Raw genomic sequence first — 13103 nt, 5'->3', positions numbered from 1 at the left:
ATAAAAAAGCCCCCACTCCGCTCATCCACCCACCCCACTCCGCCCCACCACACTCCCATCTCCCGCCACACCACGCCATGCCCTTCCCGCACCGCGCTGCACCCCATCGCTGACCATGCCTTGCCCCATCCCTCGCGAGAGGAAGACACTGGACGACTGCGGCCGAGTGAACAACGGCGTTGGAGTAGCACGAGCAGGGCCGTGTTGACGAGCACGAGCCTGGGCCGCGAATAGGCGTGGGAGAATCGTAGGAGAAGCGATGGGCCACGCCAACGGGGGCGAGCACGCAAAGTGACGTCACCTGACGCGAGCTTGCTGACGACCGTAGTTCCCTCACCATGTAGGCCGTGGCTGCTGGCGACGCCGTGTTTCAAATGTTTCAGACGTTTTTGACTTATGTTTCATATGTTTTCATTTGGATTTTGTAAAAGTATATATCTGAGATGTTGCCATATGTTGTAATGACAATACACGTATATTGCAAGCGTATGTTTTTAAGTGTTTTAGGTGTTTCAAACGTGTGTTTCAAGTGTTTCATCTGGATATTGCACATGTTGTTATAGCTATACACATATGTTTAAATTTGTATGCTTTTAGGTGTTTTAGATGTTTCAGACTTATGTTGCAATTATTTTATATAGATATTACAAAAGTGGATCTGGATATTGCATATGTTGTTATGGTTATACATGCATGTTTCGAGAGCATGTTTCAAGTGTTTCATCCGTTTCAGACGTATGTTGCAAATGTTTTATCTGTATGTTTTAAAAGTAAATCGAGCGTTGCACATGTTGCAATAAACTTTTTGATGGCTGGCGGACAACGACCTGCCGCAGCCACCTGGTGATGATGCTAGGGCACCATTGTGGTTGTGACGTGCGAGTATTCGAGGCCGACATACCTCAACGGCGCGCATCCGCATGTGAGGTAGCTGACTTGGGATCCATGTGGTTTTTTTCCATGAGGGCGAGGGATGAGCGCAAGGGCGCGGTTCCAAATGCTGATGCGCGATGTGGGCGGACGTGAGGCTCAGGATGCTATGCGGGTGCGGGATGCGGGGAGCCGGACGCGAGAGCTGCCTTCAGACACATCCTGCTGCCCAGGCGCCGGCCCTTCCGGAAAACAGCAACTATACTGTGTCTGTGCCTCTGTCGGATGGGCCAGGCCTGCCATACTGCCCTGTTTGCTTAACTTATTCAAAACACTTTTCAGTTATATAACAGAGTTTTTCTCTCGTAACATTTTAGTATAAATATCAGACTAAGCCAAATTTCAACATCATCAGCAAACAGGGAGGACGCACGAGGCGGAGCAGTAAAAACAGCATTCGCCCTTGTTTAGTTCCTTCAAACTTCTAAAAAATACACTATAAAAAAGAAGATTCCCCGTCACATCAAACTTGTGATACATGCATGGAGTACTAAATGTAGACGAAATCAAAAGTTAATTGCACAGTTTGCTTTAACTTTGCGAGACGAATATTTTAAACCTAATTAGTCAATGTTTAAATAATAATTCATAAATACAAACGAAATACTATAGTAGAGAATCTTCACTATGCAAATTTGCATGGCCCAACTACCACTACCTTTTCACCTTCCCTCCTCCTCAATCAGCCTTCACTGCTCCCTTCCCTTCTCTTCTCACCGCCCAGGTTCATCAGAGGCCAGGCCAGGCCAGGCCAGAGAGGCAGAGGCACTGAGGCAGAGGCAGAGGCAGAGCAGTTCACTCCATCCACGCCCTGCCTTCGCTTCGTCGCCGGCCTGTGAGTGCGAGCAAGAACCACTTCGATCGGCGTGGGCGAGGAGTTCGCTGCGAGTGCGATCGCCGCCTTCCGTCCTCTTCCTTCTTGGAACAGTGCGGCAGTGGGGCTTGGCACTCCTCCACGGCTCCACCCCAAGCAAAGCAAAGCGATTTCAAGGTACGGGCCGTACCACGAAACCCCAACCGCAGCATTTCCTTTCCCTTTCGTCTAGTCCGCACTTTCTTGCTTGATCTGCCGACCAGCTGAACACCATAAAGCTTGTGCCTTTCGTCTAGTCCGCACGAGATAATCTCTCGCATCATTTTCTGCTCTGGTCGTATTCTGCTTCTTGGATGGATTTGGGTCCAACTACTTCACTCACAAAAAGTAGCGGTTTTGCTCGATCAATCATGCGCCGCGCTTGTTACTGATGATTGGATTGGTTCGTGTGCTTGTGCTGATGGTTCGATCGAGGGTAGGATTTCGCTACTACTCCTAGCCGATAACGCAATGTAGCCTTCATCCATCTATGCAGAGCATTGAAGACTCGTCAACAGAACAGGGTTTTGTTGGGTTAGGAGGATTTTCCTTTCACCCCCTCCCTGAGTAATTGTTGTTGCTTCTAGAATGAACATCAAGTGGCCATCTAGGTTTCTCCCGTATTCCACTTCATTGATTTCGCATGTGTCACCTTTACCCAATTACTGGTGCCTTCATGTACAACTTGCTCAGTTCCTTCATTAATTTTGCCCTGTGGCCCCACTACAATTTCTTTTGTGTGGAGGACTGGGCATTGTACTGAGACATTGATTGAACTGTTGCACATCATTTTGGTACTCCATTCCATCTACGAGTGACTGGAGCTTCATCTCCATGTGCTAGTACATATCAACACTCAGGAACCAGGGGCAGTCGCATCTGTTGAAGTTTGTTACCAAGCTTAACCTGAGACTCTGACCTTGTAATGTAGCTGCATACAGTACTACTCATCATTGAAATTCAGTTTGCATTATTACTATCATCACTAAATTGTGCAAAATGGGCCACTCCCAAAACATCTGTGCACCGTGATATGAAAAATAAAATCTCATAAAGGGTCATCTCCTCACTTTGATATGTAGATGTACCTAATTATGTTGCCTTCTTTTCTGTTGTGACGAATCAGAGAAAACAATTCTGAAAATATACTGTGCTGCAAGTGAGAATTTTCTTGAACTTTAGTGTACAATAACCTAAGTCAAATGATATGATAATACCAAATTGATTATGTGTATTTCAGTATTTGCATTACTGTCATTTGATCTTTGCTTTCATGTTTACAAAATAAGTAGCTGTGATTCCTGAAGAACATTACCTTTTCTTGCCTCATGCATCAAACATGCAACTGGGTATACATCAACTGGACAGTGCAGTATATTTAATCCTTTCCTTTTGTTTCTCATCTTGCTAGTATCAGTACAATGGTGACGAGCAAATCGTCGTGGAGCCAAGTTGTAAAAAACACCAGACCAGCAAACCTGTCCATTCCTGCAAGAAACCTCCAACCGCAAGACCTTGGAGCTGTGATATTTGGTTGCACAAACAATACCATTCAAGAGTGTCACTCACGGCAACTTTTTGGTATGCTCTTGATCTCTCTTGATCACAACTCCTCTCTAAGCTTTGTTTTTACAAAACTGAGCTACCCCTTTAATGCATTTGTGTCTTTTCCTGTGAGGGGGGTATATCATTCCATGCCTTCCAAAGCATATCAACTTGTTGAGTGATCCACTGACTTAGTTACCATTTGTGTCATGTTTCAGGCTTGCCAAAATCACATATTTCATATGTACGAAACATTAAGGAAGGACTACCTCTCTTCCTCTTCAATTATGATGATCGCAGATTGTATGGTATTTATGAAGCTGCAGGGAATGGCAAATTCTGCCCTGAATCAAATGCATGGTCACATGATAGCAAGGGCAAAACAAGCTATCCTGCCCAGGTACAATCCCTGGTGTCTGTACTTTGAACGCCATCTTCTTTTTCACTCTCAGTAAAATGGCTTCTATATTCATGCCCTTTTATTTGTTTAGGTTGCAATGTGGGTAAGGGTGTGGTGTTTCCCGCTAGCAGAGAATCAGTTCAGAAATGCTATTATAGCCAATTACTATCAGAACACACCAGGTGTCCCTGGCCAGAAGCTCCATTTTTTCAAGTTTGAATTGGATCATGCTCAAACACGTGTTTTGATGGATATGTTTACTCCTTCTCCTTCTCCCCCCAACAATTTCTGGATGTCCCCTGCCGCAGCACCAGCTGATGATCATGGGAGAGAGTTAGTGATATCACCTGGATGGGCGACAGAGTGCGAGGGGAACAATAACCTCAAATCAGAAAAGGTTGTGAAGTCATATGCTGACATAGTGAAGAAGAATAAATTTGAGGAAGTTGGGACAAGAGATGTGGATGTGGAACATGCAAGCTCAGGTAATGAATCTTCTGGTGGTCTTGATGAACTGGATTGTCAATACACATCACCAGAGAGGGTGGTTCCAGTGCAACAACAACACTACCTTGATAAGCAGGGAAAAATGCTGAGCTTTGATCAGGTGTTACAAGGGCGCATGACTTTTCCTGGTCAGCAGGGGCATTCTGATTTTTATGCCAATACTACTGAAACTGAAGATAATGATGCATATAGCTGCAAGTATGCCCAAGAGGTCAAATGTGCAATTCTGGATGGGAACTCTAATTTGCCAGAAACCTTAGATTCTGAAGTTGATAAACTGTCGTTGGGGCATTCTAATTTGTTGGTGCAGTTATTGGACTCTGAATCATGCACAGAAGCCAAGGTTGTAACTTTGAACTCAACTGATATCTGCATTCCATCTTATCATCCTTGTTTCATGCTTCAGTTCATTCAGTCTAGCTAACATGCTTAGTTCTAGTCTATCTATTGCAAAATTTCTCACACTAATTCGGTTTGCAGATGATTGATGTAGTTAAAGAGTTATCTGGACGAATAGAGGTGATGGAGAAGAAGCAGGTCTCTTCTTTATGCTATAACCTCATGAGAAGCCTTGCATCTGTTATACTGAACCATGCAATCTTAAATTTGTGGAAATGTTATATGCAAAAAAATAAACCAGAAATTGCACTTTGAATAGATGTGTTGATAACTTAGCATGGCAATGTAGGAACCAAGAGAATAAAGCAAGCGACGTTATGTTGAGTAAATTTTTGTATATTATTATACTGATGATAGTAGACTGCATGTGTGTAGGATTGGAATAGCTAAATTTTGCACTCTAGAGTGGCTAAATTTGTTATGTGGCACTAACAGGGAGAATCCATAAGATGCTTGTAGTGTTTTTGGTTCATGGCTACCTAAAGACATGGAAGAAGCAAAGCAGGATGAAATGAAAAGATTTTTCCATTATGCTTCTAAATCAGTCTCGCATCTGCTTAGTTTCTAATTAATCTTTCAGCTAGGATCCTCTATGATCGATTGTTCAACCTCACTCTTTCAATATGGAAGTAGAGAAAAAGGATGCAAGCCCAAAGTATAGGAAAAACATCTCATTTGTTGGCAAAAAGTTTTGGTGGTTAAATCTAATTTATGTTCAAAATGCAGGCTTGGTCCAACAAAGAAGTCAAACATTTACAAGGCGTGAATGAGAGATTACTGAAAAGAATTGTTGAACTAAAGGGAACAGTTAAGACATTGAATTCTAAAATAGATCCTTTGACCCTAGACGATTCACTTAACCAGTTTGTAGAACAATGTTTGGGTTCAGAAGATGTCATTTATGTAGTTGGTGGTTTTGATGGCTTCTCATTTGTGCCATCACTAGACTCTTTTTCCCCTTCATTGGACGTAGTAACACCCCTCAAACCAATGGCTGTTGGCAAGTCATATACCTCAACTGTTGCACTAGAGGGCAAGATATTTGTTCTCGGTGGTGGTGATGGTGCTTTCTGGTTTGATACAGGTTACTACTTGGCTTCTAAGTTTAGTTCCCTCTTGAGCTCTCGTATTTCAATCTCTGTCCTGATTCTGCATTTATCTTTTGGATGAAGTTGACTGTTATGACCGAAGCCGTGATGATTGGTCCACATGCCCATCGTTGACTCGTGACAAGGGGAGCCTTGCTGGGGTTAGTGTCAATGGGAGAATCTATGCATTTGGTGGTGGAGATGGAACTGAGTGTTTCTCTGATGTTGAGATGTTTGATCCTACTCATGGAAAGTGGATAAAAAGTCAACCTATGCTGGAAAAGGTATCAGTTTCTACCGTTCATTTGTTCTAGAATGTGAAAACTTTTTTTCTCATACATTACTGAAGCACTTAGACTTGGTGGAACATGCATAAATTTGCCTAAGACACAAACAGCTTGGGAAATAATAACCATTTACTCATGAAAACTGTGTAATTCTGCAGTGAAGAAAAACAGTTCCTGGTTCCATTTCAATTTGATGTACTGTCCTTTTTGGGAAAATATTTGCTTCTGACACAAATCTCCACATAATATGATAAACTCTTTAGCTTGACTGACTTTGTCACACTGTTCTTCAGCGCTTTGCTCTAGCTGGTGTAGCACTAAATGGTGTGATTTATGCTGTTGGTGGCTTCAATGGTGTTGAATATCTGAGGTGCTGTACTTTTCCTACCTGTACTTAGTACTTGATTGGTTTAGTTTTGATCTGGTGGAAATACAACAGCTCATAAAACCTCCAGACATCTCAAAACAGTTAGTTAAACCTCATGCGGTGGCCTATGGTTTAGTGCAAATCTAAATAAACTGAATTATTTCATAAATGTTCATTAGCCTATTCTCTATTGCTATAATGGCAGTGGTATTTGAAGTGCGAGGAACAACAAGAAAACTATTCTGCTAACTTTGTGATGTGTATTGGCAGCTCTGCTGAAAGACTTGATCCTCGGGAGCCTAACTGGAAAATGCTGCCAAAGATGAGTGCAGGAAGGGGCTGTCATACACTTACAGTGCTTGATGAGAAGATGTAAGTCATGTAACTCTTTCTTTTTATGTTGAAACAATGAACTGAAGATATGTAGGATGTTCCTTCTGAAAAATATGATATATATATAACACGTGCCCAGAAAATGGGGGGGGGGGGGGGGGGGGGCATCAGGGTGTATACTATCCTTTGTTGACGTAATTTGCCTTTGTATTTTCTTCCAGATTCTCAATTGGTGGATACGACACTGGGGCTAAAGCAATGGTGGCTATTGTTGAGGTGTACGAGCCAAGGATGCCGTCATGGATGATGGTTGAACCCATGAACTACACCAGAGGATATCATTCTTCAGCTGTGCTCGGTGGCTCAATTTTCACCTTTGGTGGGGTGAAAGGTGAAGCAGATACAATCTTGGATGTGGTAAGTAGCAACGCCAAATGACAAATTTCTTATCGTGTCCATTTGGCTGTTAATAATTCAACTGAGCTGGAACCAAAAATCATACATCCAAAATCTTGCATTTAGTTGCCAGGGCTTGATAGTGAGGCAGTCACTGAACTGGTTTTTGTCAAGGGTCTGCCTACATCAACTGCATATGTTGTTTGTTATCATACCAGTCTCGGCATGAAAGTGTACTGCATTTGAGATGAGCACATATTCTAGGGTCCTTAAGCACTTGCTTTTATTATTTTGCTTTTCTGTCCCTACTACATATACAATTTTTTTTGTCATGTCAGTGTGTCATGTCAGTGGCTAGTGCATTTTATCTGAACAAGTGAACATGAATTCTTTGGTTTCCTTAAGTACGCTGTTTTGGTCGTTGTCGTTTTTTTCTGTATACAATAATTGTCAAGTATGCGCCATGGCTAACAGTTAAGCATTATTGTGATGGCGATTTGTCAGGTGGAACGCTACAAGGAAGGGTGTGGTTGGGTGACTACGGGGTTGAAGTCGATTGGCAAGAGATGCTACTGCTCAGCAATTGTTCTCTGACTGTAACTGCCTACAACAGTATTGACATGGCGAGATATTGTAATTTCTGACAACCAAGTGAGCAGGAAACTGATATTAGGCAAGAACTTAATTAGTACTTAGAAGGCCCTTGCTTAGCCTGAACTGACAACAGTAGACATGATGGAGGTCTTCCTCCTCTTAGTTTCTGAATCTCGGAGAACTGTAAAACATTGAGCTGTTTGTGTTGACTGGGTCGATGATGCAGCAACACCGGATGTGACAGAGTTGGTACTGAACTGGTGTAGAACGGCACTCGATTGATGAATATCCAGTAGCACTGTGATGGTTATTTGACTCTGTACGTTGTGCTCTGCTCTTTTGGTTCCAGGCTTCCAGCTATTTTCTAAAGCAGCTTGTCAAGATTCCTACTAGAACTAATACCCTACATACAATCTACTGCATAATCGTGATAAAATGTAGGATAAGTGGAAATACACGTAAATCTAAGGCTAAACAAGAAGGAGGCCAAAAGAAAATAGGGTTCATATATCATGGGCTTGATTTGTGCTACTGGACACACTCTGAAAACTTGCGGCCTTCTCAATTCTCATTCAGAACACACCTTCTTTAGTAAGCTGAAATTGCAAAAGACGACTTCAGCTTCAGACTGACCCAACAACACTGCTTCAGCTAGCTGCTTTAGTTTGTGTTGGGGCCAGAGCACTGCACGCACCAAACGTGTCTCGATCAATCTCATCTTTATCAGCCGATCTTCATGTACGGCGCCCGGCAGTTACAACGCAAGAACACGTCTTGTGCGATCGCATCTTGCGGATGGAAGAAGCCGTTTGCCGGCCCCATCACCCACTCCCACTCAACTCACGCTCTCTCCAACAGGGGACTCATCATGGAAGTCAAATCTAAAATGGGTCTCCAACACAGTAGCTATAGTCTCCAACAGAGTACATATATATAGAAGACTTTTAAGTACCAGGAGAAGCATAACCCAAATCTAAGTATCATCTCTTCTGGAGACATATTTGCAGAAAGAATTATCTTTTGGGTCTCGTTATTGGAGAAGATCAAAAATAGGTATTAAACCCTTTGGCTGTAGCGCTACCCAAATGACGAAAGTGTCTTGTATTTTAGGTCGTGGTTGTTGGAGACAGTCTCACACTCTCACCAGCGCCAGGCATGTGTGTGTGTATATATATATATATATATATATATATATATATATATATAGAGAGAGAGACACACACACACATATGCAGTGCAGTCGGCAACCTGCGGGCAGCCATTCCATGTACACACGTTGCATTGGTAAGTCGTAGCCACCAGATCCATATGCATGGCAATGGCATGCGCCCTGTTTGTTTGGGCTTATAAGCCGTACTTTTTCAGCTAACGAACTCTCAAATCAAATTAGCCATCAGTACTTTTAGTCATGACTTATCAGCCAAATAAGTCCAAGCGAAAAGAGTCATGGTCCCTGCTGCAGCATTTGCATGCCTAGCTCCTACGGTAAGATGGAGACTGCAATCACCTGAGGTACAGCAACAGGTTTGCATTGGGCAGGATATAAAGCAAATATACTGTTCTTCTATATATTTGTCATGCATCATCTTTACTAGTTTTGCTGGGTAATGTATTGGATTACACTAATGAGCTGAATAAACAAATAAATACCCGTTCAATTTGATTTTTTTTTACTAATACATGGTTTCCTTGTATTTCGAATTGAACAGGGTATTTAATTTTTGTTCTGCTCCAAAGTGTAATCAGACACATCACCCAGTTAAACTAAAGATAGATGATACTTGACAAATATTAAACATTATATTTGCTTTATCCTGCCCAATAACCATAGTGGTGTTTCCATCTGACAAGCTTGGTTGATATGATGTTACCTTCAGGTGATCATAGTCTGCATCTTAATGTACCATGGTTCTATTGTAGCGACCATATTTATGAGCTATTGGTACGTGTGCTGCTGGCCAAAAAAAAATCATGTTCATTGGCACCACACTGCTGCTACAGTGCTGATACCTCATGCTTCTAAGATCGCTAATGCCCACGGTACTTGCGTATAGAAGAATTGGAAAAATAACGAGCAAAATACTGAAATTGGGTTGTGAATTTGTGACCCGGGCAGTTATCTAAATTAGGTAAGGGGTTTTACATGGTGCTAGGTGGAGTATACATTGTGTTCCTAATCTGATCAGCTGTTGGAAGATAAATATTTATACTGAATCATGAATGACTGATGTGGCTTTCAAACTATGTTGGAGTCGTTTTATAAATGATACAACTTCTGACAACAATTAAGCATTGGTGTCATGTGTCAACTATATAGCACAGTCTATACTAGTAGTTTGGTCCATAAGGCCCATGGCCCAAGTGCCTATTGTATACATGTACATATATGTATCTGAATACTATAGTCTGGAAGATTCGATTCTGGTTTATCATGCTAAACTTAGCATGGCATCCGAGCTAGGTCTTCCGCCGCCGCCGTTGGTCTAGTCGTCACCGCCGACGAGGGGTCCTCGGCCGCGGCGCCTCTCGTTTTTTTCGCCACCGGGCCAAATCCACTGCATCCGAGGCCACCGTCCTCAGGCGGACCGTCCCCGCGCCGTCCGCGCGAACCTTCGTCGTCTGCCCGTGCTGCCGTCGCCGCATCGTACCTGCACGCCCATCCACCCGGCCCGTCCTCGCGCCGTCCGCGCGAACCTTCGTCGTCTACCCGTGCTGCCGTCGCCGCATCGTACCTGCGCGCCCATCCGCCCGTGAAGTCCGCGCGGTCCGCGTGTTTGTCCACCCTGCCTGCTCCTGCACATCGTCCGGCCGGTTCGCGCAGAGTTGCCGGCTTGTTTTCTGTGCGTGCCTCCTGCCCCTGAGAAGCTAGTTGTTCGTGCCTGCTGCCGTTGTTGCTGCTTGGCTGTCAGAACCGCAAATGGGTTCATCCGCTGCATCTAGCTCCAGTATGGCACCTATTACCTTTGCTGCCGCTGCTCTTGATATCAAATTGACTGGTCAGAATTATAGAGAGTGGGCTTTTTCCTTCAAAATGCTTCTTCGTTCTGTCGGTGCCGGTCTCGCTTCACATCTTACAGATTCCCCGCCTGATGCTAGTGACAAAGATGCAAAGGCTTGGAGGGATGTTGATGACCGAGTAATGGCTATTCTAGCCATGAATGTTGATCCAACTATAAGATACTGTCTGGAGGATCTCAGTACAGCTAAAGAAATGTGGGATTTTCTAAAGGAGCGGTATCAACAAAGTAGTTTGGCCCACTCTCAAACAACTTCATCATTTACAACTTCATCATTTACAGCAACAAGATTTGTCGGTTGAGGACTACCATGCTGCTTTTATGAAGCTATCTAGTCAGTTAGACTCAATGGTGCCAAAGCCTAATTCAGCTTGCAAGGAGTGTGGTGTCAGGGATAAGTATGAGCAGCAAAATAAGATATTTCACTTTATGATGGGCATTCGGTCCACGTTTGAGCCTATTCGTGCTCAAATCCTTGGACGCTCCAGTCTTCCTACCATGGCTGAAGCACTTTCAGCTGTACTTGCTGAGGAGACAAGGCTTCACACTATAGATGCTGCTCCTCTAGTTCCTCAACACTCTGTCCTAGCAGCACCTCCTCAGTATGTTGTCATGGATAGCTCTCTTGTTTCTAAAGAGAAACCTAAAGAGAAACCAAAATGCAAGCATTGTGGTGGAAAAACACATACTGAAGAGCGTTGTTTTCAGAAATACCCACATCTCTTGAAGAAGTTCAAGGCCAAGCGTGCAACATCTCATAAGGGTACTACATCAACTGTTTCTCTGGCCACTCCTTCACCGTTGCCACCAAGTACCACTACAGCAGCATCACAGTTCTCCACACCTATTGGTGCCTACATGTCTGGTGGCTTTATAGCTTCGCCTTCAGTTTCAGGTACTTCTGTACCCTGGGTCTTGAACTCAGGTGCCTCTTTTCATATGACTTCTGATAAATCTCAGTTGGATTTCTATCGCCCTCTTCCTAATAATAAACATGTTCAAACTGCTGATGGTAGTTCTTGTATCGTTACCCATCATGGCAATCTTGCTACTTCTGATTTCATTGTTTCAAATATTTCCTTTGTGCCCCAACTCTCTATGAATCTTATGTCTGTCGGTCAACTTCCCGACATGAATAGTTTCGTTGGGTTTGATGATACCTCTTGCTTTGTTTAGGATCGTCGAACCCAAGCTCTTCTTGGTACTGGCCATCACCATAAGAATTCATCTGGCCTCTACATCCTCGACCGTCTACATCTACCAATGTCCTCGTCAACATCTTTACCACCATCATCATTACCATCTTTTGCTTCTCCTATGGTTACCTTTCCTCAGTGGCATCACCGTTTGGGCCATTTATGTGGCTCTCGTTTGTCCAGCTTAGTTAAGCAGGGTGTTCTTGGCAAAGTGTCCATAGATCCCTCTTTTGAATGTACTGGTTGTAAATTGGGAAAGTAGATACAACTGCCATATCCCACTAGTAGTTCTAGAACTGAACATCCTTTTGATCTTGTTCATTCAGATGTATGGGGTCTGGCTCCTTTTGCTTCAAAAGGTGGTCACAAATATGATGTTATCTTTATTGAGCTCTCGTTATACATGGATCTATTTTATGAAACATCGATCTCAATTATTGTCTATATATCAAGCCTTTATTCGTATGATACATACTCAATTTTCATCCACTATTCACATTTTTTGTTCTGATTCTGGAGGAGAATACTTGTCAAATGCCTTTCCTCAAGTTCTTTCATCTGAAGGAACTCTTGCCCAATTATCATGTCCTGGTGCTCATGCACAGAATGGTGTTGCCGAGCGAAAGCATCGTCATATTATTGAAACAACTCGTACTCTTTTGATTGCATCTTTCGTGCCTGCTCACTTTTGGGCAGAGGCTATCTCAACTGATGTCTACCTAATTAATCTTCAACCCTCCTCTCGCCTTCAGGGCAAGTGTCCTGGAGAAATTCTACATGGATCCCATCCTAGCTATGATCATCTTCGTGTTTTTGGATGCAAATGTTATGTCCTTCTTTCTCCTCATGAACGCACTAAACTGACTGCTCAATCAGTTGAGTGTGCTTTCCTAGGCTATAGCCTTGAGCATAAGGGGTATCGTTGTTATAATCCTTCTGCTCGTCGTATTCGCATTTCTCGTGATGTCACCTTCGTTGAGTCTTGTCCTTATTTCCACTCACCCACCTCAAAATCATCGTCTTCAAATGACTCTATTTCTTTCCTTTCATTACCTCCTATCTACATTGATTTATCATCACCTTCCTCTTCTACTTCTCCTATGGACTCTCTCACGCCTCCACCTGATATTCATATTTCTTCTGATCTTCCTGTTCCTTCACAATCAATTCTAACACGCCCTCCCATTCATT

The 13103-nt window shown here is 43.2% G+C and overlaps 1 protein-coding gene across 1 annotated transcript; it reads left to right on the top strand.

Annotated features, from left to right (window-relative positions):
• The first annotated feature begins 1761 nt into the window (after positions 1-1761).
• Positions 1762-8006, top strand: LOC136505927 (uncharacterized). The gene is made up of 11 exons (XM_066501049.1): positions 1762-1921; positions 3195-3364; positions 3547-3728; positions 3820-4578; positions 4716-4772; positions 5361-5718; positions 5807-6006; positions 6303-6379; positions 6647-6748; positions 6931-7126; positions 7610-8006. Exons 2-11 carry the CDS (start codon positions 3205-3207, stop codon positions 7697-7699), a joined length of 2181 nt encoding a protein of 726 aa, XP_066357146.1. The 5' UTR covers positions 1762-1921; positions 3195-3204; the 3' UTR covers positions 7700-8006.
• The last annotated feature ends 5097 nt before the right edge of the window (positions 8007-13103 follow it).

This window comes from Miscanthus floridulus, chromosome 14, assembly GCF_019320115.1.
Source record: "Miscanthus floridulus cultivar M001 chromosome 14, ASM1932011v1, whole genome shotgun sequence".
Lineage (NCBI taxonomy): Eukaryota > Viridiplantae > Streptophyta > Magnoliopsida > Poales > Poaceae > Miscanthus > Miscanthus floridulus.
The sequence above is the reverse complement of the archived record's forward strand: the minus strand, read 5'-3'. Positions and strand labels throughout refer to the sequence as shown.